General features: G+C 51.8%; 9 protein-coding genes across 9 annotated transcripts; 6 read left to right on the top strand and 3 right to left on the bottom strand.

Annotated features, from left to right (window-relative positions):
* Window positions 1-933: 933 nt before the first annotated feature.
* On the bottom strand, window positions 934-1,857 carry J4E90_010176 (uncharacterized protein; the record flags this gene model as incomplete). The annotated part of the gene is made up of 2 exons (XM_051439691.1): window positions 934-1,097; window positions 1,164-1,857. 2 exons carry the CDS (start codon window positions 1,855-1,857, stop codon window positions 934-936), a joined length of 858 nt encoding a protein of 285 aa, XP_051286345.1.
* A 1,595-nt stretch (window positions 1,858-3,452) lies between these two features.
* Window positions 3,453-4,148, top strand: J4E90_010177 (uncharacterized protein; the record flags this gene model as incomplete). The annotated part of the gene is made up of 1 exon (XM_051439692.1): window positions 3,453-4,148. The coding sequence occupies one exon, from the start codon at window positions 3,453-3,455 to the stop codon at window positions 4,146-4,148; it is 696 nt and encodes a 231-aa protein (XP_051286346.1).
* Window positions 4,149-7,122: 2,974 nt separating this feature from the next.
* Window positions 7,123-7,448, top strand: J4E90_010178 (uncharacterized protein; the record flags this gene model as incomplete). The annotated part of the gene is made up of 2 exons (XM_051439693.1): window positions 7,123-7,270; window positions 7,327-7,448. The coding sequence occupies 2 exons, from the start codon at window positions 7,123-7,125 to the stop codon at window positions 7,446-7,448; spliced, it is 270 nt and encodes an 89-aa protein (XP_051286347.1).
* Window positions 7,449-8,955: 1,507 nt separating this feature from the next.
* Window positions 8,956-12,489, bottom strand: MIP1 (DNA-directed DNA polymerase gamma mip1; the record flags this gene model as incomplete). The annotated part of the gene is made up of 1 exon (XM_051439694.1): window positions 8,956-12,489. One exon carries the CDS (start codon window positions 12,487-12,489, stop codon window positions 8,956-8,958), a length of 3,534 nt encoding a protein of 1,177 aa, XP_051286348.1.
* A 303-nt stretch (window positions 12,490-12,792) lies between these two features.
* Window positions 12,793-13,755, top strand: J4E90_010180 (uncharacterized protein; the record flags this gene model as incomplete). Its single annotated transcript, XM_051439695.1, has 2 exons — window positions 12,793-13,486; window positions 13,532-13,755. 2 exons carry the CDS (start codon window positions 12,793-12,795, stop codon window positions 13,753-13,755), a joined length of 918 nt encoding a protein of 305 aa, XP_051286349.1.
* Window positions 13,756-14,244: 489 nt separating this feature from the next.
* On the top strand, window positions 14,245-15,174 carry J4E90_010181 (uncharacterized protein; the record flags this gene model as incomplete). Its single annotated transcript, XM_051439696.1, has 1 exon — window positions 14,245-15,174. The coding sequence occupies one exon, from the start codon at window positions 14,245-14,247 to the stop codon at window positions 15,172-15,174; it is 930 nt and encodes a 309-aa protein (XP_051286350.1).
* Window positions 15,175-17,156: 1,982 nt separating this feature from the next.
* Window positions 17,157-19,680, bottom strand: J4E90_010182 (uncharacterized protein; the record flags this gene model as incomplete). Its single annotated transcript, XM_051439697.1, has 2 exons — window positions 17,157-18,662; window positions 18,814-19,680. The coding sequence occupies 2 exons, from the start codon at window positions 19,678-19,680 to the stop codon at window positions 17,157-17,159; spliced, it is 2,373 nt and encodes a 790-aa protein (XP_051286351.1).
* Window positions 19,681-19,967: 287 nt separating this feature from the next.
* J4E90_010183 (uncharacterized protein) lies at window positions 19,968-20,963 on the top strand (the record flags this gene model as incomplete). Its single annotated transcript, XM_051439698.1, has 2 exons — window positions 19,968-20,053; window positions 20,108-20,963. The coding sequence occupies 2 exons, from the start codon at window positions 19,968-19,970 to the stop codon at window positions 20,961-20,963; spliced, it is 942 nt and encodes a 313-aa protein (XP_051286352.1).
* Window positions 20,964-21,888: 925 nt separating this feature from the next.
* J4E90_010184 (uncharacterized protein) lies at window positions 21,889-23,271 on the top strand (the record flags this gene model as incomplete). The annotated part of the gene is made up of 2 exons (XM_051439699.1): window positions 21,889-22,184; window positions 22,239-23,271. The coding sequence occupies 2 exons, from the start codon at window positions 21,889-21,891 to the stop codon at window positions 23,269-23,271; spliced, it is 1,329 nt and encodes a 442-aa protein (XP_051286353.1).
* Window positions 23,272-23,423: the final 152 nt, after the last annotated feature.

The raw sequence follows: 23,423 nt of genomic DNA on the forward strand, positions 1-23,423 counted from the left end.
GACAGTTGACTTACTCCGCACTTCACAAGAGCATCTAACTGCTAGTCCCACGCGCTTACTCACGTGTCCCACCACTTATCCGCCAGCCCCACCAAAATTAACGTGACTCTCTACACAACGATAACAACGCTACGAAAACGACGTCCCCTATCGTCTTAATCGCCATAGTAGCTAGCGCAAATCTACATTTATTTTCAGAAACAATAGAAGATTACGCGTCTACAAGGTGGCGAAACTATGTAACACTCCTCCCTGTATTCTCTAAGAACGCATCGATGGGAGCCTACCACAAGCGACTGCTAACGCTCGGAAACAGAAGCTGTCCATTATTGAGGAGCAGTCTCTCGTACAGTAGATCTTAGACCTCGATTAACGTGTTCTATCAGTAAGCTGCGCAAACACCGCGGAACGCCCGCGAGATGGAGGCGCAATTTATGCTAATTCGAAATCGCATGTAAAACCATCAAGGGTCACCACTAAGTTCATTGAATGAGCAGGTTGATCAGCTAAGTAAAGGCGCTCAGCAGATCGCTCATGATATGGTGTTAGTGCAGGAGGAAATGAGCCGCCTTCGAGACGCTGTTGACACGCTTACAAGGCGCAAGACTCGCAAAAGGGGGTACGTACGCGTAGAGGGGATTTAAAAGTTGGTGAAGTATCTGCCTTGATTGCTAAAAAGGACGGTGATAGGCGTGAGGGCGGCGAGACGCTTGCGAAGAGGGTGCGTGTTAAGAGGCGCTACGGCCGTTGCAGCGAGGTTGGGCACAACTCCCGCACCTGTAGGGTAGAAATAGAGGATGCAAATAACAGAGACATTTCTAAATAATCCTGTAGTATTGTGCTACGTTGCTACGCGTGCGCTGCGATGGTATTGTGGTGCCCGCTCGCTTATGAATCACGTTGTACAATGTGATCCATATGATCCAATCGCATCTAAGGCCATCCCAGGAGACCAAGCGTAAGGTCCTGCGAGGACTGGAGCTGCTTCTTTTTGGCCTTCAACTTGTCCACGTCCCAGTTTGACCAGACAAATTTGCCACTCAAAAATTCTGCCTCTGGACTGACAATCCAGACCGCGAAGGAAGCTGGTAGTTCGACTACATTGCGTGTTAGCACAGTTTCCGCTCAATTATACAAATACAGTAGACGATCGGACAACTTACTGTCATCAAATTGGAAATCCATACCACCCTCGGAGCTTTTCTGGTACATGTCTGTCTTGATAACCCCCGGGTGAATATTATGAACCCGGACCTGCGGGTTCTCGAAAGCAAAATATTCCATCAACCTAGCGGCTGCCAATTTGCTTACTGCGTACCCACTGTTTGCAGGCATGGGCTCAATGTGACAACCACCAGTTGAGACATGTACGAATGTCGGTTTCTCGGCGGCGTAGTTGAGGAAAGCTTTGGCAAGGTTAAGAGTTCCTTTGACATTGATTGTCATCCCCTTGAACCATTCCTCAGGATCTGCTTGCGCGATAGGCTTCGTGTCGGGTAAGTAACCTGCGTTACCAATGACTATGTGGATCTTGCCCAAGGCTTTCGAGGCGCTCTCAAATGCTTTGTTGACCGCGTTGGCATCGGCAATATCAGCAGCTTCGGCATGGACTGTCACGCCTGCATGGGCTCCCTCTATCTCTTGCTTGGTCTTCTCGAGGCTGGCAACAGTCCGTCCAACAATAGCGATCTTCATACATCCAGAAGTCGCAAATGCATGGGCTATGCGGGGTCCAATACCAGAACCACCACCTGTGATGAGAACAACCTTTCCTGCCGTGGAGAGATCAGGGCGAGAAGGGTCGATACTGGGATAGGTGGCTGTGTGGAATCTCTTCGTGTAGGGTGGGAAGGCCATTGTTATTGAATATGCTTTGCGTCGTAATGTGATTTAGGAACGAGTAGAACGGTCTATCTAAGATTAAGAGAAGTCTAAAGGGTACTTAAGAAGTGCATGGATATGTATGAACGGCTAGGCGGGAGTCGGCTCTACATGTGACCGGAGCTAACTAACCTTATCTCCGGAGCTTCGAGCATAGATGTGGTAGCTTCTAATCACCGTTCAATCGCCGTGCTACGAGAGCCAAAGAAGAAAATTCTACTTAATTACCAGCAGATACTGCTAAGGGACCCAAGTCTTAGCCCAGGTCAGCCAATTCACATGTCATAGTCAAGCGCTAGACCTTAGAAAGGGGAAAATAAAGAATGCACGGCAAGAACATACTTACAAAGAAGGCAATGACAGCAGAGAGACGGGTTAAAACACCAGAAATCAAAGTGATAATTCCAGCCAGAGAGAGTGAAAACCTCCCAAGAGCATGATGGACTAGACAGAGTGTAGAGTAAGGCCTCGGCTTGCATAACGGCGATGCTTCAATTGTGGATTAGGTATGTCATGATGTTACTGCAATCGTTCTTTTGGGAACTGGCGGATTACTATACTGCGCGAACATCGTTCTCGCTCTCGCGAACACCGTTCTCGCTCTCGTAAGTTCGCTTACGGGTAGCGTCGCGTCTAGTGGGCTGCGGCGTCATCTTCTGCATTCCTCATTGGCCACTTTTGAACACTATCATAGCGTGAATCATTACCGAAAAGTGAGTTGTAAATCTCAAAGAACGCCGATCTGGCTCTATTGTATGCTGAGAAAGCACCTTTTCCTTAGTGCCTGTCGGCTTCGTGAGTTTGAGATTGTGATCATAATATGAAGAGCCCTTTGCAAGTCGCGGATAAGCATGGTTCGAAAAGGCTTATGAAACCATGTAGCCCGCCTTTGATAGGTAGAAGAATAAGCTGCTCTGCTTTTTTTGAACGCTCTTACGCTTCTTGCATGAACATATCGCGAGATGTGTAACGTCAGATGTGATCTTGGCAGTGTTGGTTAGCTCATTCAAGTGATCGGCTTGCCCGCGCGGTACGTAATGAGGAAGTTATTACGTTGGTCGTGCACTTTAATCCCGAGCGGCCTTAAGGTGCCCTAAATTCCGAGAAGAAATTAGGATATGATCTTGCATAGATATTCGTCTGCGGGCTATGTCCTACTGTGGAACTCATTCCGGATCACCAATATATATATTTATAATCCGCTCTTCCTCAAGATAACAAAGCTACGATTGTCTTCTCTCTACCTTTCAATAACTATGCTATCGCGAAAGCTGGCTGTTCTGCTTTTGGGAGGAGCATTGGCAACGTGTCTACCAACAGACCGGTGTGGAACCCAATTAAACTTCGACGTCACGCTTGTTGATATCATCCCAACCATTCCTACTTTCGAAAACCTCGCTGTCCGAAAGAATGGCGAAGTCCTTGTCACGTCTGTTGTCTCTCCCTGGCTACACCAAATCTCGCCAAACGCTAGCTATCTGCCTATACCTATCGCCAGAATACCCACATTCACAGGTATATTAGGTATTACCGAGCTACAGAGGGATTTGTTTTACGTCATCTCCTCCAACATGACTGGGACTACCTGTTCGAACTCTATCTGGGAGATTGACCTGCGCAACGTCACCATTGCACCTTCTGGCGAGATCTCTCAGCCAGCCCAGATTTCTCTTATCCAGGAGTTATGTACAGCACGACAACTCAACGGCCTGACTGGCTTGTCTACGAATGATACCTCCAACCTGTTGATTTCCGACTCGGCGAACGGTGCTGTATACAAACTAAACGTCAAGACCGGAGATTACAAGATCGTTCTGGAAGAGCCAGAGTTTGATCCTTTGCCTAAAGGTCTACATGTCGGAATAAATGGCATTCACGTTCACGGCGATGCTCTATATTTTTCCAGCTTGGATCAAGGGCTCTTTGCTAGAGTTCCAATATCCCTTGCAACTGGCTTTGCTACTGGCGCGGTTGAGATTCTTGCGACGAACATCACCAACGGAGACGATTTCGCCATCTCACCTCATGGCACGCGTGCTTGGATAGCTACAAACGGCCCTAACGAAATTGTCGAGGTCGACATTGCAAACAAAACTCAGCGTATCGCGGCCAATACTCCTTTCCTTGGATCCGCATCATCGATAGCGCTTGGCTATTGGCAGTCAAAGGAGGTTCTATACGTGACTGGTGGATTAGCTGTTGGGATATCTACTAGTAAAACTCGAGGCCATCTCGCTGCAGCTAGATGGAATTGGCATGAGGTTTGAAACCACTCTTAACATAAGCAGAAATTAGGGCTTGTTTTGCCCTTTGTTTAGGGCTTACTAGGTAGAGCTTAGCTGCACAAGTGTATTACAGGTCTTTGATCGACTGCGTAGAGTGTGTTTGGTAATAGAAGTAACTATTACTTTAGAACTCTGCTTGTGAAGGTCGTTCTTAGATAAATTATCTATCTACTTACCTACCTACCTCTAATCAACTACCTGGAATTCTACTAGAGCTCTAGAATGTAGGCGGAAGCGAACAGAAGCGATAAGAAATAGAGGGTAGAACTTTATTACAGCATTCTAGCACTTAGAGTTAGTTATCTAATATAAGATAAGATATCTAAACAAGATGTTTTATATAGAATCACCTCGCGCAAAAGATCACATCATGCTGGAGTTTGAAGATCCATCCTCACTCGCAAGCATCGATTTCTTCACCGTTATGGATCTCGTACTCGACGTCTGGAAGGAAGTCGCGACACAGGCTGTCGATCCAAGAAACTGGCCAGGCTACATACACCTCCTCATGGACACCTTCAAAGCGAATCCCGCGCATGTCCATATGCCGTGGCAATTTATGCAAAGGAAGCATGTCGAATGTGGTATCGTGTATTTGGAGAAGGTCAGAGAGCATGTAGATGTTTGGGACCAGACGTACCCAGGTCGGCGGAAAGGCTTGCTAGAGGAAAGGGGATTGGTATTACTGCGCGATGCGATTGTCAAGGTTTGCGGTGACGTAAAGGTGGGGGACTTCTTGTGGTAGGATATTTGAGGCTTGGGTGTGGTGATCATAGCGAGTGGTCCCAAGATTCGGTCATAGTGTCACATGTTGAATACATCGATCTACCAATATTTTCCATCTGAGTATACGTGCCCTCGCAAACGTCTTACTTAATCGTTCAGCTCTATGTAGTACCTAGATCTCTTTCGACCAGAAGATTGCAAAGATGGGCTACATGGCGTCAAAGATTCGATATTCTGGAGCCGTGCGAACGAGGTGGTTCGCGCTATGGACCAGTTTTACCAAGCCTACAAAAGTAGTTCAGAAAAGCTCTACCACGACGAAATTGCTGCTCTCACATGGAGACTCAGAAGGGAGTTGATCGCGTTCACATCCGACAAGACGTTTGACCTATGCTCGCAATCTCCCTGGGTGATGGGGAGTTACATGTCCGCAATATCGGATTTCACGCTCTTCGTAGGCCTTCAAACCCTCCACGAGCAGGCACTATTTGGTGCGACGATGCATCTCTACAATACGTTACGACAGATTGGCGGTTGTCCCGAGATTCCGATCCTTGATCATCTCCGCAGGCTGTTCAGGGATGTCGTATTCACAGGAAAGCAGTATCCAAGGAAGAACTTTTGCAACATCTTTGAGCTGATCTGTGGAGCGAAGATCTTCAAGCAAACGATACACCGCACACATTGCTTACCACTGCCCCAAGGAAAAACCCCGCCATGCTAATTGCGCAAAGCAGCGGATCTCCATGGGTACGATGGGCAGTTCGGCATGTGACAGCTTCATCGCCCTCTACACGCCCAGTCCAGAACTTTGGGTCAAACTCACAAGCGATCCTAAGATGGCTCGAAGAATTGATAAGGGCCTAGGCTTAGACGACATTTTCCTTAGCTTCCCGCCATCGGAGCTTATTCGTCGTGCACAGGACGTAATCCAGCCGGAGTACGAAGGCGACTTCCCAATAGCTCGGGTGAACTGCTTTGCAGTCTTAGATCTTTGTACAAAGATAATGCTCGAGATTGCTGCTCGCTTCAAAGAAGTCGGATATGCCATGTGGCTGCCGCAGCTCCATCGTATTCACGAAATGGTTCAAGTGATTGAAGCGCTGAAGGTTAGTATCCTTTCGGCGATAGCATGTGTCCGCCTTACAATGTACGATGTCATTAGTAGGGAACCTGCCGATGGTAAGCAGTGGGATGGTAACCTGATAGACCCTCAATGGCAATGATGTGGGACATCATCATGAAGGCATGCGAAGGGAAGGTTGAAGACTTCTTATGGAAGAATGTATGAGCGGAAACTTGTCGTGTCTTCCCGATGGTAACGAGAGAAGTCGATGATGGACACTGTGTGTGCGCACATTGTGATTTGACGGCTGTCGCTCGGTATCGCGTGTGGAAGTTAGTTTGTAGAACTGAATGAGTAAATTCCGATGAACTCGTTGTTAGTGACGAACTAAGGTTTACGGCCTTCGTATGTATTACAGCGGAAGGTGATGACTGCACCGCAAGGACGAAACTGTTGGAGTGCGTGGGAATAAGACAGCGTAAGCTAGAATTGTTGTTGGAATGTTGTTGAGGCTGGGGGTGGCGAAGGCAGGTTAATTCTCGGTAGATTCGTCTAGAAGGCCGGGGATGCGCCGCAGTGCCGATCTCATCAGCAGGGTCTTTTGCGGCTTGATGCGAAGTAGAGCCGAGCGGAACTCGGAGAGCCTCAACCTCAGTCGCATTCAATCGCAATACATTGAATGCATCATCTTTGAGACTTGCTACCAGGAGTTCAGGCCGCGTGATGCAAGGGCCGTGACTTCCTCCAACAGTGACAGCTACCCCAGACTCTCGTTTTGCTATTTCCGCACCCGACCCACTCACGTGCTGGCGGCCAAGCCTATCTCGACCTGGCACATCCCTGCACGGATCGCTCACCGCCCCTAAATTTTCTGCTCGCGCCATCTCCGGCCTCGCCTCCTTTCCCTTCAGCCCTGTCAACTCCTTCCCCAGGCCCACTTTCTTTATATAAACCGTGTTCCGTGTCTGTGTCCTCTTTCTTCCCCGCATTCACTCGAAACCACGCACGTTCACTTTCTCCATATTCAAGAGGGTTTATTACGACGATTACAATCGTTTGCTTATACGTGTCATTACAAAGATTACTCACGTCGCCACTTGTCGCTACATAAACTGCTGTTTCGACTCGATAACACATCCTCAAACCTCAAACTACATCAACAACATGTTCGCACGCATCGCCACCCGCGTCCCCATAACCGCTGCCTTCGCCGGCAAGCGCATCGCACCAGCCACCATCCGCGCCAACTCCTCCAGCTCAACTAGCAGCGCAGCACGCGTCATGGAGATGGCTGCGCAGGCCGAGCGTCCAAGTACGTCATGAAAAGAAAGTATTAGAAACAAAGAAAGTATACTGACAAGACTTTAGCTGGCGCCGAAGCCGCCGTCCCCTTCATGTGGGCCGCCTGCGGTGTGCTCACCTACGCCGCGTGGAACCGCATGAGCGAGCGTAGCGCGGGCGAGAACGTTGAGAAGCTTCTCATCGTTTAAGCGATGACTTACGAATTACATACTTCTGCGATACCCCCGACACCTTCTTCCTCTTCTTCGTCGACGAGCGATCGGTCCGACGATGACGGTCATTACCTATACATGCGACTGCTCTTTGGCATAGACGTATAGACCGCGTGTAACATAGCATGGCATCTTGCGGTTGCTTGTTTGGCTTGCGGCATATAGATCGTGTTTTCTTATTTTTTGGTTCGGTTGGATACTGGGACGGTATGCATATGTGCATATGTCTGGTTTGACTTTGGGGCTGCGGCCAAGGACATGGATAATGGTCGACGGCGTTCGACTTTGCGCATCAATGCAACATGGGCTCCAGGGCTCTTTCTTCACATCAGTTTCTGCATGGTGATTTTTCGAATCCCGCATGTCTTCACCTCACAGTGCGAGTTTCACCACACGCAAGCATGACGTTCTGGAATCTTTCTTTTGAACATTGTCCCGTGAGGCAGGCGTACCGCCCTTGTCTGCACCGCAGCAAGTCGCTGGTGCATAAGACGGCCGAAGAACTCATTCTAGAAATCGAGAGGGGACAGCAAACTTCATTAACTTTTTGATTGCTGTTTTTGGAATCGTGTAAAGAGGAGAAACGTAGTTTCCATCTCTTCGTGCTACTAGAAATATGTAGAGCAACGGAATTGCATTGTTCTTGCACTGCGCTGTCACGGCGGAGAACTCGCGACAACATGCAAAACTGATTAAAGAGTTTTGGATGCCGAGAGAAGGCCAGCGGCCCCATGAATGTCTGCCCTGACATCTTGAAGTTTTCGCAAATGGAGGATAGAAGTGGAGAGATCTTCTGTGCTTTGGCATGAGAACATATAGCGCTTCAGCACCGACTACTTTCATGGTCCTGGGCTTTACGCTTTTCTTTTGGTTTTACAATGCACGACGGCAGCGACCAACGCGCAAGAACATATAAGATGGTCAATAGATTTGAAAGCCGAGAGAGCACCGCTTACTCCATCGAAAATTGGAGTGAAAGTTTTGGTATATTTTTGAGGAAATAAGAAGTACAGAAGCACGCTCTACACATCGAGTGACAATTATAGTGCTCTAAGGCACGAGCCAACGCCATATTTCAGCGAATGCCTGGCTGTTTCAGGTAAGGCAATGTTGCAGCAACGACGGCGGAAGACATTGCATGATCTTAGTTTCTTTTTGAAGTTGGAAGTCGATGAGAAGAACGAGCGCATCAAAGTTTTCGATAAGCCATTCGGTAGTTGTCAAGTATAGAGAAGATGTAGTCCCTCCCTTCGTTCGTTAGCGAGAAACCGCGGAATGAGGACGGAATCGGAAGAACGCCAAACCAAATGTCCATTTATGGAAGGAATGATGCGCCGAACCTATGCAAAGTAACCAAGACGTCGCGCCGCCCAACCATCCAAGCCAACCAACCCATTATACATCCCGTACCAGAAGGGTTTGCCGTACATACATCTTACAAAAAGTGTACAAGAAACATAAATCATATCCTCCCATTCCAAGCCTACACCCTCGCACTCCTGACCGCACTCCTATTATGCGTCGTGTACCCATTTTGCCACCACTCGCCTGGCGGCTTCCCCTTAGCTTTCGTGCTCGCATTCGCGCGCTTGTACACCTCTTTCCAAGGATCACTCGCAGCAGACTGTTTGGCCATTTGTTCAAACTGCCTGACTTGTCTCTGAATCTCGCGATTCTCTTGCTCAATGTCTGATACTTCGTTGCCGGCCGTACTTCCACTCTTGCTCTTCGTCTTGCTACTGCTTGCACTGCGCGGTGCGGGCGTTGCGCGGAGGGGTCGGAGGATGTCGCGGAGTTCCTGATCACTCGACGAGATCTGCGCTTTGAGATACGCCATCGCTGTGGGATCGCCTACTGCGTCGCCGCGCGAGAGGGTAGTCATAATGGGTGTGCGGGGGGTGAAGGCGTGTGCGTACTTCTCCGGTGTTGGCATATCGGCTTCGCTGGGCACGAAAGCGGGATCAAGCCGCGCTTCGTCGCCTTTCTCCAACAACGCCATGATATCCAGACTCTCACCATGCGGGATCTTCTCCTTGTTGCTAGGTGTGATGCAATCCATGTCCACCTCTTTTCGCAAGACGTGATCGATGTCAACGGCGGAGAAGTAGGCGCAGGATTGGGGCAACTCATTAATCCCCATCTGCTGGCTGAACATGGCGCGCGTCCATACATTGGCAACCTGCAGCGCCATTGCCGCTTTGTATCTGTCTTCTTCTTTCACGAGGTATCGGATTTCGTCGTGAACTGTGATAGCTAGACGAGCGTCGAGACCGTATCGACGGGTCAGGTAGTCCATGGATACGATGAGGAGGTGGAGGTAGTCGACACCGGAAGACTGGATCGCCCAGTTGATTCGACTCGTCATGAACCCACCTTTCGATAGATACCGCCGTTGCAGGGCTTCGGTGATGGCAGCGCCGAGGACGGGTGTGCGGGGTCGCTCCTGTTCAGCAAAGTCTTCCAATTTGTTGAACACGAAGGACTCAGTACCGCCGCGCCAAAAGGCTCGTTCGTGGAGTTGTTTGCGGTTCGTCTTCTTTCCTTTGGTGTTCTTGTAGAGGTCGTCTGCTGTCTTGGAGGTCTGCTCATCCGACAATGAAGGGTTGAATTGGCGGAGGAGTGTTGACGCAAACTTCAGCCCGGCGCCATAGATACGTCCGTAATTGAAGACTTTGGCGTCGTTACGCGATATGCCCAGGATGGCGGCGGTCCGAGAGTGTAAGTCTGTCCCGGCTGCCTTGGTACCCTCCAGCGTCATGAATCCGACGGCATTACCACCGTGGAGTTTGAACGTCGCGTCGCCGATCAGACTAGCGATCCAGAGTTCCTGTGAGTCGACATCTGCTCCAACGAAGCAGTAACCTTGAGGCGCCCGCACCATCGACTTCAGCTCTGACCCAACACGATTCTTCTTTGCGTTACTAGCCGTGAGCCAGGTATTCTCGACCGATCTCCGTGTGACGGTGCCCATTGGTATGATCTGTGGAAGGATGAAGCCGACCTTCTTCCCCGCGCCTTTACCGGACGCAGATACGAGTTTCGGCGGATTAGGTACCTCCTTGTTGTAGACGACCATCTGATTCGTGATTCTCTCCCTCGCGCTGATCCAGTACGAACAAGATGCGTTCATCTCCAGTGCTTCCTTGGCATACGCATACTCCGACCCCAGCTTACCCTTCTCGAAGTACTGCAGATAGCCCTTGGCGAGTGGGTTGGCGCACCTTGCGAGCGGTCCGTCCTTGTGCGGGATCTTGTAGTAGACATACTCGCTGTCATCTCTAAGCTTCATATTCTCTTCCTCAGACATGTCCAAGACCTTCAAGCCCTTGTCGTCGTAGGCAAAAGCCTCATCCGCGGGGACCTTGTACGTCCACCCATGTATGTCCGACCATACTAGAGGATTGCCATCCCATGCCAGCTTCAGCAGAATCGGCGTGATGCGTGTGCGGACCGTAAGAGCCATCGGGGCGTCGTTCTTCGCAAACAGATCCTTGTACCACTTCGGCATACCGGGCTTCTTCTGGCGGGCTGCTGGTCTCGGCGGATCGCCCTTCTTCTTCCCCTTGACCATCTTGACCTCCTGCCCTGACCAGTCCAATTGGCTCAACCAGGGATCGTTCTCATACACCTCCGGCTGATCCTTGACCTCCAACGCCTTCTCCGTCAACGCTACCAAGCGCTCCTTCACTGCATCGTCGAGCTGCTTATATGTCGCTTCGGCGTTGTGGATATACGCATCCCACGTCTCGTTGACAGGTAGGATCTCGGCGGCCAAAAATCGCAATGCGGCAAAACTAACAGGATGCGGACATGTTTCGAGGAACAGCGGAAAAACCTTTTGATATACACGATGCGTGATTTCTACATCAGCAGCACAATAGGAGAGCAGGTCTTCCAGCATATCATTGACAGCCGCACGGTCTTTCTCACCAAAGTACTCCCTCTGCGCCTTGTCGAGTGTAATGTTGCAATGGAACTTGGCCACATCCCGTAAGGAGTTGATGGCGCTTCTTCCCATCCACAGCTCTTCCTCAGTCGGAGGAGCCAAGACCGTGGAGAGACCTGCATTCTCCTCGTCCGTGGCTGCCTTGTCCTGCTTCTCCTGATCCTTCCTGTTCTTCATCCATGACGGGCGTTGGCGTGAGCACATGCCGTTGGAGGCTACATGGAGGGACATGGTGTCGACGAACGCGTTTTTCGATTGCGCGATATTGTACTCTTCCGCTATCCTAGCCCTGTCGTATCCAATGTTGTGTCCGACGATGACACGGGGTATCGAGGTGTCGCCGAGTGGGATGAGGTGGCGATCTGACTTGGTCTCGCCCAGCAGCCACGGCGATAACCAGGCATACCAGGCGGTGGGACTGGCGGCACAAGCCATGCAAGCAAACGACGTCACTTTCCACATGACTTCGGTATCGAATGTGAGCATCGTCTCGTCGGGCGCATCTACAGCTTCCGTTGTGCCGTCGCTGTTGTACTTGGTCCAGCCGCTCCGTCGCACCCATTTGGTTGGTTTAGGTGGAGGATTCGCCCATGCCAGCTTCTTTGCCATACTCAGATAGGGTTCCGCCGTGTCCATGCCCAGCTTGTAGAAATGCTCGTCGAGGCTGGCCCCTTGTAGTTCCGGCAGGTCGAACCCAACCGGCGGGGTCTGGTCTTGGTTCTTGCCGAGTAAGTCATGGCGACTAAGGTGGTCCTGCGACAGTGCGACGAGTTCTGGTGGTGGTTGGGTGCTTGCGCCGGGGAAGACCTGCGAGTGGATGTGCGAGGAAAGATGCTGAACGCCGATGGGACTGAAGCGGGCTTCCGAGGGGACTGACAGAGACGCATTGGCTGCCGCACCACTCAGACTGCCCCTTGCATTACTACCGTCTGCATCCGGCGACTGTGTGGGCGACTGTGTGGACTGGACTGTGGCGAGACATCGTTTGGAGGTGTTGGCGAGATGTGATTGCGCATGGACGGGTCGCGGTCGGGCGGCGTGGGCGGCAAGGGAGCGACATGAACAGCGCATCGTCAGACTGGAATACGGCAGTCACTGCATGGCGTCGGGGGGTTGAATTGTCGTAGTTGAGGTTGCAATTCGGTGTCGTCATGTTCAGTGTCTAGTTCACCCGCAGACTCTTGGCGCGGTGCAGTTCCCCTCAGCCCTACGCGATGCATGATATAGCACGCCCGAGCCGAATGGCGGCCGCTGCTTTTGCGTCACCAAGCCCCCGGGACTGCGACACCATGCCCAGACCAGCAGCTACGCAAATGGTGAAGGAGCACGTTGCCCTTCCTGACCTGCCCGCCCCCTCGGCCTGCGCTCGCCACCATGTCGGCCGACCGCTCTCACAGGGACGACGATGACATAACCCACCCACTCCACGACGCCAACTTCGACACCCCCGAGAGCCACCACCACAACCACTACTCCCCTAACCACTACTCCCCCGAAGCCTTCGACTTTGGCGAGCTCTTCGGCCACTACAGCGCCCCCGCCGACGAGGGCCAATTTGACGACGTCTACCGTGCCCCGCCCGTGCCCTACTCCACCGGCTTCTTCGACCACATCCTCAATCCAGCCGGGCTCGATCACGGACGCTATTCACCCTTCGCTTGGCGCCCGTACAGCCCATTCACCGGAGAGATGCCGCCCGCCACACGCGCACGACCACAGGGCTCACGCCCTGACCGTCTCGCAAATGGCTACGTCGACCTCACCAGCGCCCCCGAGTCACCACCGCGGAGAAGGAAGCCGCAGTCGCCCACCCCGGGCCCCTCAGCGAAGCGCCAGAAGCGGGACGACGGATCAGCAGCGGAGGTCAAGCAGCAGAGCGCCGAGCCCGAAAAGATTGAAGAGCTCGACTTGACGGAGCAGAAGACGCCGCTGCAAGAGGCTCTGCAGAAGCAGCGCGAGGATGCTGTCAAGGCGCAGGCAAAGCCAGAGGAGACCGTCACTACCTTCAACTCGTTCAACTGCGTCATCTGCATGGACAACCCCACAGATCTTACGGCGACTGCGTGTGGTGAGTACAATCCATGCCATCTCAAGTGTTTCACTAATTGTCCAGGCCACCTCTTCTGCCACACGTGCCTCATGGAAGCCCTCATCGCCGGCGAGAACCGCACCGGGCCCCACGAAACGAAGCGCTCTCAGTGTCCCGTCTGCCGAAAGACCATCAGCCGGAATAAAGCGACGGACGTCATACCTTTGCTGCTGAAGAAGGGTCTGGCTACACAGCCGAGGAAGAAGGTGGTTGCACCAGCTGCAGCACCCGCACCCAAGGTAGCTTGAGCACTTGATTGAGCACTTGGATTTTGTGATACTGTTATTGCTACTTGGCTTTAGTCATGGAATATATTGCTAAGCCCTCCCAGCCAGTCAAGACAGTCAAGAAACAGCCTCAACGCCTACCTCGAACCACGACGCGTCGCACGAGACGGGAGGACGACGTGGAGTGGGTGTGAGAGAATGGAATGGGCAACACGGGAGGATGATACTACTGGGGTGTGAGAGAATGGGGGCTGTGATGAAAAGCTGAGGCTGGTTATGTTCAGGTAATCCACCATCGCGACTTCCTCACCAGCGTATCGATAAGCCGGCTGTCTACGGACTGCTTTCGCACTAGCGCCATCACGATGACGTACTTCAATATCTTGTACTACCAGATTACAGAAGAAGAAAGAAATCTGAACCCACCGAGTAGCCCCGTCAACTACCAACTCCCCTCCACCTCTCCATTCCAATACAATCGTTCTACAATTCCATAACCTACCACCCAGCATGTCAGACCCCAAAAACACCTCCTCAATCGCCATCCTCGGCGCCGGCGATGTAGGCGCTACGATTGCGTACAGCCTCATCATGAACCCCGTCGCCGGTGACATCCTGCTCGTCGATCCCAAAGAAGAAGTCAGAGACGCTCAAGTGGCGGACTTGTCAGATGCCACCTTCCACGGTAACACAAGCACCCGGATAAGAGCCGGTACGCACAAAGAGGCGGGACAGTGCGATATCGTCGTGATTGCTGCCGGTGCAAAGCAGAAGAAAGGCGAGAGCAGGACTGATCTAATCGGCCGCAACAAATCAATTCTCGAATCCGCAATATCAGATATGAAGCCGTTCCGCGAGGATACCGTACTTCTGCTAGTCGCAAACCCCGTTGACGTACTCACCTACTTCGCCCAACAATACTCCGGTCTTCCGAAATCCCAAGTCATTGGTTCAGGCACTTTCCTCGACTCCGCCCGCCTTCGTGGTATCCTCGCGTCCAAAGCCGAAGTCGCAGCCTCCAGCATCGAAGCGTACGTCCTGGGTGAACACGGCGAATCTCAATTCGTCGCCTGGAGTCTGGCTTCTATCGGCGGTGTCCCGTTGTCTTCTGCGTTATCTTCCAAGCAATCCGGTCTGCTGGATAAGGACGCCATTGCGGAAGAAACGAAGAACAAAGCTACAAGCATTATTGAGAACAAGGGCGCGACGAACTACGGTATCGGCGGCGTCGCGGCGTCGATATGTAAATCCATCATCTTCGATGAGAAGATTGTGCGGCCGGTCAGTACGTACCAGGAGGATTTGGGGGTTTGTTTGAGTATGCCGGTTGTGTTGGGTAGGAAGGGCGTGGTGAGGGCGGTGCATATGCCGTTGGATAAGGAGGAGAAGGGGAAGTTGGAGGGGAGTGCGAAGGCACTGAAGGAGGTCATCGAGGCGTGATGCTTGCACAATGTGGGGTGAGGCGGGTGATGCATGTAGTGGGATGACGAGATAGGCGTCGAAGGTGTCAGTCGTCTGATCTTCCGCCCCGGCGCCAGGTATAAAAGGCAGATCTTTGTCTGCTCTCTTCCTTTTTCCTTACAATCCACTCCCAGATGTCTTTCTCCAAAACCAGGTTGACGGTCATGCATGGCTCTCGTTCCTCCTTTCCGCTCTATCAAAAGTCCCGGTGAAGCGAACGATGTTCCCTCGAAAGCTTCTTTTTTCCAAAATTCATTCACATTCGGGCGATGACTGCTGTTCCACCTCGTTCCTTCGGCACCTAACCCCATCAACTCCTCAAAATAGCATACAATCTCTCGATGTGTTCGCCCGCCGTCATTTCATCTATTGGAAACAGCACTTCAAAAGCGCTGAGGCTAGTCGCATGAGCCGTCTGAGTGACGGGTTCACCGAAGCCTACCGCCTACAACACCATGTTTCCGGGCTGTTGTATCGTTTTGTAACCCATGTATCTGCCTGGACCCATTTTGAAGTCCGGTATATGGCGTATATCAACTACCTTCCGACTCCTTTCTTCCTCTCTTCATCGAATCCACGGTGCTATTACAAAATCCACTGTCTTCCATTTCATGGTCAGCGCCCCCATTAGTGTTCCGCATTCAAAAATACAGACAAAGGTCCTATGTTCGTCGCTGCTCTGTCCAGCGCGGCATATTCAAAACTGGTTTCTCGCAGTATATGCGCTGATAAGCACGGAAGAACTTTCGCATGTGCTGCATAATGCTCACAAAGTAGAGAACATGACTGCTTTGTTCCGCCTTCTTCGACGCGCAACGGGTTCGACGGTTCAAAAGCCCTCACCTAAAATGAACATGTGGTTGATCTGTCAAAAAGCCATGACGACCAAAGCATGATTGGGGAGTAGAACCTTCTGTCCAAAACATCATACCAACTGCCTCGTGCTGTCTGCCGGCGCTCCAGCCACTGCGCCATTTGCGTATTAGCGTTTCGGTGGGATATAAAACCCACCTTCCTCTGCCTGCTTTCTCTTCTTCATCACAATCCACCTTCTTTCAATCCAAAAAAAAAAAACTCTTGCGAAGTACTTATGTTTGCGTTGTTTGCTGCTGCTTCAAAACCACGAATGCACCGTCTGAATGATCGCTCTTCTCCAGCTCCTCGCTCCCCAATCTCGATCGATTCGACACACTTCAAAAATTGTCTAGTGGCCAGTACATGTGGACTGCTCCTCCAAAAACCCCATCCACTTTATCAGACACCATCTGTTCCCAAAATTGATAGCAGGGAATCTGATGGATGCGGCGGTTCCTCGTTGCCTAAATATGACGGAATGCAAGTTGATGACGTTGCTCGTCTGGGTCATTTGTCATTCCTTATCAAAACGCTTGAATATTAGGTATGATGAGAAGAGAATGACGAGAGCTTGACTTGAAGTACCTGGGCGTCTATATAAAGCTCAATACCTTCTGCTTCTTTCTTCTCGATCATACGTCGCCTCCGCGCTGTCAAAAAGATGCACATCGAAATGGGCATGTGCGCTCCTTCCTTTTCTCAAAATTCGCGGAGTTTACCGACATGTGTCCTGCTCTCCCCTCGCTTTCTGTGAGACAGCAGCTCCAAAATAGGGAGTACAAGAAATGATGACTTCGTCTGTCGGGTTGTAGCCTGTAGGTATACGCAGTCATTTCGAAAGACATTTGTAACATTACGAGTATACGAAGTCCTCAACATTCCATGATACGTTCAAGATACATGATTACGTAGGCGCATGTAGGGGATTTAGTATGCTGTAGAGGTGTCTATCAGCGTGATTGAGCGCATGAAAGCGCATCAGCGGCAAAACAGCCATCCAGGAAGTCTTGAGGACCAACAAATCCCGCAGCACCAATTTTCATGTCTTGTCCATCCTACTTGCAAAGCTGTACTCACCAGGCCCAACCTCCTTCATCTCGACCCATCTATCCTCCAGCCTTGCCAGTCTTACCAGCTACAGCGAACGTCTCCCTGCTCCATCCAAAGTGCTTATTCATACGCCGACCCATACCCTGAAACATGACGGGATCGATCTTCGACGACGGATGCGGGCGATGGAAGATGATCTTACCCAGGCCGGCTTTCTCCTCGAAGATCACGATCGAGCCACCGCCGTTGTGGGAAGAGAAGCCAGCGTCAGCCATGCTGAGCACAAACGCGTCCCAGGCAATCTCAGCAGAGCGCTCCTGTAAGGTTTCGAGATACATGGCGCGGAACATGGTAAACGCACGCTTCGGTACCTCGATTCGCATGAGCAAATCATTCGTAGCGGTGTGATCCTTTGCTTCAAGTAGCTCGCCAACGGGCTGAGCTCCCCGTGTCTTGATCTTTTGTTTGGTCTCGTGGGTGATCGACGAAGAGGCGACGGGCGCTGAGATAGGCAGAGGAAGAAAGGCGATGTCATCGCCTACGTCGACGCGCTTCTCGATAGCGGAGACGACGGACTGACGCTTGGCTTCAAGCTGCTTGCGATAGTCTTCGCTCTCCCAGAATTGCAGGGCCTGTAGGTAGTACGTGACATCTTCCATACTAAACTTACATCGCGTATGCCATCCTCGGTAGTAGACGAGCAATGATCGCCAGAATGCTTGTAGCGCAGCATGATCGGCATCGAACGCTTGAAGCCACTTCACGCCTTTACCTCCCGCTGGAGGCTGAGTATTCTGAAGAGTTTTCAGAGTACGCCGCACGCTATCAGGAGAGGAATGGATGTGATTTGCTAGACGCATACGTCTCCATCCGAGGCGATCTTCCGTGGTCTTACAGCACTCTGAGTCACGTAGCGCATAGGTGGGACGGTGTAAGCGAAGTGCCTCAAAGAGCTTCAGCATTGTGGCGAAATCCGAGAAACGCTCGTACAATATCTTATCCATCTTCTTGCGTTCGTTCGCGCCAGCAGCCCCGAGATGGTCATCAAGAATTCCAAAGAGTAGTGGATATGGTAGACGGCCTGTCGTATCGTATGTGCCGAGCAGATTGCCCAGGCACCACCAAAGACGATGGGTGTCGTATTCGGTAGCTGGCTCTGGTCTACCGGATACTTCCTTAAGTCCAGTGATACGCGACTTGGTGGCTTCGTCATTTACCTCCTTGTACATTCCGGAGAAGGCGGGACGATCCTGAACGAGACAACGAAGCTCCCTTCCGCGTACATCAATGCCTTGTTCCAACAAGGCTTCCAGCGCCCCAAGCGCACTTTCTACCTGGGTCGGCAGCGCAGAACCTTGTCCAATGGCATCCCGAAAGCGATCGTAGATGCCCTTTGCATGTTCTAGCTCGACAAGGACGCCTTGCCAGAACCAACATGCTTCCAACAGAGTCTTGATCTCCATGAGAAGCACTTTAGTAGGCCAATCGGAGCTCTCGAACGCGTGGATCGCGGACGTCTGGCCGATTACACGTGGATACCGGCGAAGATAGACTGGTTCAGTCTGGAGGAGCCATAGCTGATCTCCAATGTCCTCGATATGGGCTTGCACGTCGGAAAATCTGGCGCGAAGGTCGAGTCTTGGCGGTTCTGAAGACGGTTTGCTGAACGTAGCTAGACCATGCGGTGCTAGTCTGGCTGGATAGACGACCCACGGATACGAAATCGACGAACGAATCAAGGACTTTGGATGGGCTTCGAGGAATGCGCTCGATGGCGTTCTCCAAGATGCGTCTTAGTGTCGCCATCAGTATAGCCTGTGCTTCTAGGAGTATCTGCGCACGTGGAAAGCCGAGGTAATCGCCCCTGTGTACTGATTCCTTGTTCCACTTCTTAAGCTGCCCATAGTTTGGTCCATAGAGCACAACGCACCCTGGATTGAACTCAACATTTAGGAAAGGACAGTTCCAGTTGACAGTCAACTGGTCATTGTCAAAAGCGGCCCAGTCTTCTAGTCGCGCATTGGCGCGGGTATACAGGAGAGCGAATAGCGTGAACGATTCCTTGGCGAGTGTTGGTATGGTGAGGTAGGGTAGTAAGAATGCGTGGCGGTTACTCTTCCTATCAGCTTGCTTAAGCACCCACAACTTTTGAGGGTCGAAGAAGTCCGCGTATTCCGGAGTATGCCGCTTGCCCTGATATTCGGCCTGTGTGTCTTTCGTCTTCGGTAGCTGCGGTGCTACCTGGTCAAGAAAGGCCTTTCTACCACTGGGACGTCGTGTTCGCCACCAATCAAGTAGTCCATCGCCGTGTCGCTGCAGTTCAGCCCGGATGAAGTTTTGGTCTTCCATGATCTGCTTGACGTACGAAGTGAGCAGGGCTTGCGCTCCATCGTCTTTGCGCTCTCCGACGTATGCGTACTCGTCAATGGACTGGCAGACGAAGTTGCGATACTGGGTCTGGCAAATGGAGCACTCGCATGCTGCTAGATAAGCGATCCCGGTACGGCCAGTGGGTATGCCTGATCTCAGCAAGTCCGCATCCGAAGGCATGTGCGTGGGCGCATGCTCGGTGGCCTGCATAGCTGGCAGCACCAGGTGCGATGGTCAGTCGTGGTGAAGGAAGTTTCCAGTACGGGGCTGCAGTCAGCGGGTATGTAGGATGCAGTACTGGCGATGGCCGCGAGGAAGACTGTGATACCGATAGCACACTAGACGGGCTAGAGAACGTGGGCCGTGCACAAAGTGAAGGTGAGAAAGATCCGATACGGCGAGAATCTTCGCTCCCCAGCCCGCGCAGAAGTTTTGCCAAACAACGACATTCGCGCGCACTGGGTATTCAGCTCCAGTGTGTCGTTCCCTGCGCCATCATGACGGGGGGTTTCAGACATCGTCTGCGTCGCTGGTACCGCGAGAAGCGCACCAGGTTCTCATCAAGCTCCAAGACCACGTCCAGGTCAGTCACTCGTAGACCCCGTTTCTATTTCGCAATTACTGACAGATCGTAAAGCTCAAAGATGCATTCGACCATCGCCAACAGCACATTCCCTCTGCTCCGACTGCCTGGCGAGCTGCGCAACCGCATATACGAGTACGCACTCCAGACCGACGACGACGACGACGGTTTGAAGTTTGACAGCGGTGTGAGGTCCTATGAGGGTGTGTCTCGCGACGACGGATTTGACGGCCACAACATCCCACGCTTCATCCCCTACGGAGTCTCCCGCTCAAATTGCAAAGACCACCTCAATCAGCTGAAATTGACCTGTCGCCAGTTGTACAAGGAGACCGCGGGGCTGGAGCTCCAAGTTAATCGAGTGCAATTTCTTACCCACTGGAGTGATAAATTCGGCCCTGGACAACTTTTCCTGACTTTCATCCGGAGCTGCGCAGCGAATAAACGGGGATGTTTCCGCGACATTAGCCTCTGGGCAAGCACTCATAGACAGGTGCCAAAGCTTAGCCAGTCGCTTGAATCCAAAGATGTCATGTTCGAGCTGGCCGAATACTGCCGGCAGCATCCTCAAGTCAACATCAACTATGCCGTCCCGTACTTGGACACACATAACTTGTGGATAGACGTCGTGGCGCAGGGCCTGTTTCTAAGCTTGGTGATAGACGAAGAGGATCTACGTGCAGTAGCAACCATCGCCCACAACAGCGCACTCGATGATATGGAGACTGCAGAGTTTTACCAGGATGCAAACGGCGCTGCGGTACTTCGCGTATCGAACCTGAAATTCCGATTTGACATAGCGGAGATTAGGAACATTGGATCCTTTCAGAGGGAACTTGCGACCGCTCCCTGGCTTGATGCTAGGGTATGTCTCGAGTTGGCGACGAAGTGGATAAAGGAGGGTATCTGAAAGGAAAAAACCGAACGGGTCTGCTGCCTACATTGAGATGAAAACATGCGAATTGGGTTTTCCAACGCCAACGTAGCCTCTGGGTCTTTCAGGATTCTTTGCTCGAATGAAGAGTTGGCGCTGTTGTTCTGAGGATGCGTGGAAGAACGGCGGTGCGGAGATTGAGATCCCGACAAGCTTGGGATGAGGATCGAAGCTTGGCACGCTAGTGTTGGCGGCAGCGGGTCTCCGATCTTCTGCGGATGTCCACATCATCACGATCACATAGAAACAACGTTGAACAACCCCTTTGTGCGCTTTCGCCTCATGCAAACCTGAAAGCAGTGTTTACTTCACACTCACGATCTCAAAGCATGCACAAGATGCGTCGTCACCGGGTCGCAGCGGCCTGACTCACAAGATCAGGCGTTCACATGCTTACGCGACAGTTCCTCGATTCTCTCACTGTTTGCAGTAAACCCCCAGAACCCATCACTGAGCATCGACATCATGCGCGTCGCACTTTTTGACATTCCTGTTGTCACTTGTATGCAACAATGAGGTTTCTTGATGGCTAGGGTCATCAAGCATCACCTGGTCGCACGCGTCTTCGGCTCACGCGCGCCCTTCGAAAGAAATCCATCGGCATTACGCTGCTGTCGCAACGAATTCGCTGAGCCTCACCCTCACAGTCCTGACGAGAGTGCGAACTTCTTGTGACTGTTGCTCAACCTCCTCGGCCGAGCATGCTGAAGTTATCCACACAATCGGGTGTACTTCGGTTCCCGAGATCTACGTACAATGTGCTACATGGCCAGCCTTCATCGGCACTTGCACGACCCACAGACGCCCAGTTTGATCCCAATGTCGCGTGTACAGATATATAGCATCTCAAAGCTTGTGGGGTGGAGAACATCTTCCACATCCTAAACTCTCAGCCCACAGTATGGCAAACCAACTGTTCAAAGTCATCGTGATCGGCGGTGGACCGACCGGACTGACAGCCGCTCATGCACTACATCTAGCCAACATTGACTTCGTCGTTCTGGAACGAAGGGACGATGTTATTGTCGATGTTGGCGCCAGCCTCATTCTCGGAGCACATGCGATGCGAATAATGCAACAACTCGGTTTGCTTGACAAGCTGCTTTCAATCGGACAGAGAGTGCTGAACAACAAATCTTTCACAAAGGATGGCAAGAAGTTCGCAGACGGTACATCAGTTCAGATCGTCAAGGAGAAGTAAGTTCCGGTCAACTGACCAACACGTCTTGAAACTTTACTAACTTAGCACAGCTTCGGCCTTGAGCCCATCGCATTCCATCGCGCCGAACTCGTACAAGCTCTCCTAGAAGGCCTTCCCGAGGAAGCAAGGAAGAAATACTATGTCGGCCAGAAAGTAGTCGACATCGCAACAACCGAGACCGGCGTCGTAGTCACCTGCGCGAACGGCACGACGTTCACCGGATCTATGGTCCTTGGAGCCGACGGAGTACACAGCCAAACACGCAAAATCATGCACAAGCTCTCAGCAGAAGACCGCTTCTCAAACTGCCGCAACCCGGAACCGCCGTTCTCCGCCCACTACCGTTGTCTATGGTCCAACACACCGCGCCCATGCGCAGCCGGTCTAGGAAACAACACACAAGGGAAAGACCGATCGCTCATGTGGATTACCGGCCGTGAACGTGCTTGGTTGTTGCTGTACGAGAAACTGCCAGAGCCGACCCAGGAGCCGAAGCGATATACAAAGGAGGAAATGGACGAATTTGCCGCTAGCTTCGCGGACTGGCCTGTCAATGATGACTTAAAGGTCAAAGACATCTACGACAGCTCGACCGCAGGCATGTCAAATCTGGACGAAGGCGTGCTCGAGCATTGGAGCTTGGGACGTATCGTGCTCGCCGGCGACGCATGTCACAAGTTCACGCCGAATGCAGGCCTAGGGTTCACAAATGGCATTCAAGACGTCGCGTTACTCTGCAATCTACTGCACAACGCAACAAAGTCGAATGCAGGCTCCGATATCAGCTTCGAGGAACTCCAACAAGTCTTCCAGGAATACCAGTCTTCGCGGAAAGAGCCAACTGCTTTTGACTTTGGTGTCTCGGCTGCCGCAACTCGCAGCCACGCCTGGGCGACGCCGATCTACTGGTTCGTGGGCAGGTTTATCTATCCGCTCTACGCTTTCCAGTGGCTTCTCATGAAGTACGTTGTCGCTCCGCGCATGAAGCAAAGTAGGGTACTGGATTACGTCATTGGTGAGGACCGTATCCAAGGTCGTATCCCATGGGCCTATCCTATCCACACGAAAAGCAAGGAGCTGTAACGATAGTGTAGTTGTTGTGCATTAGTTAATAGTAATGGCATTCGATGTTCTTCAGCTTCGATGACAGTGAGTGATCGGCGGCCTTGCACAAGCTCTTGGTGGCTGACCGGATAAATACGCGTCAGAACCCACCGTCTCACACCACAGAACAT

Source organism: Alternaria incomplexa (assembly GCF_024043165.1).
Source record: "Alternaria incomplexa strain BMP 0042 chromosome Unknown scaffold_20, whole genome shotgun sequence".
Taxonomy (NCBI): domain Eukaryota; kingdom Fungi; phylum Ascomycota; class Dothideomycetes; order Pleosporales; family Pleosporaceae; genus Alternaria; species Alternaria incomplexa.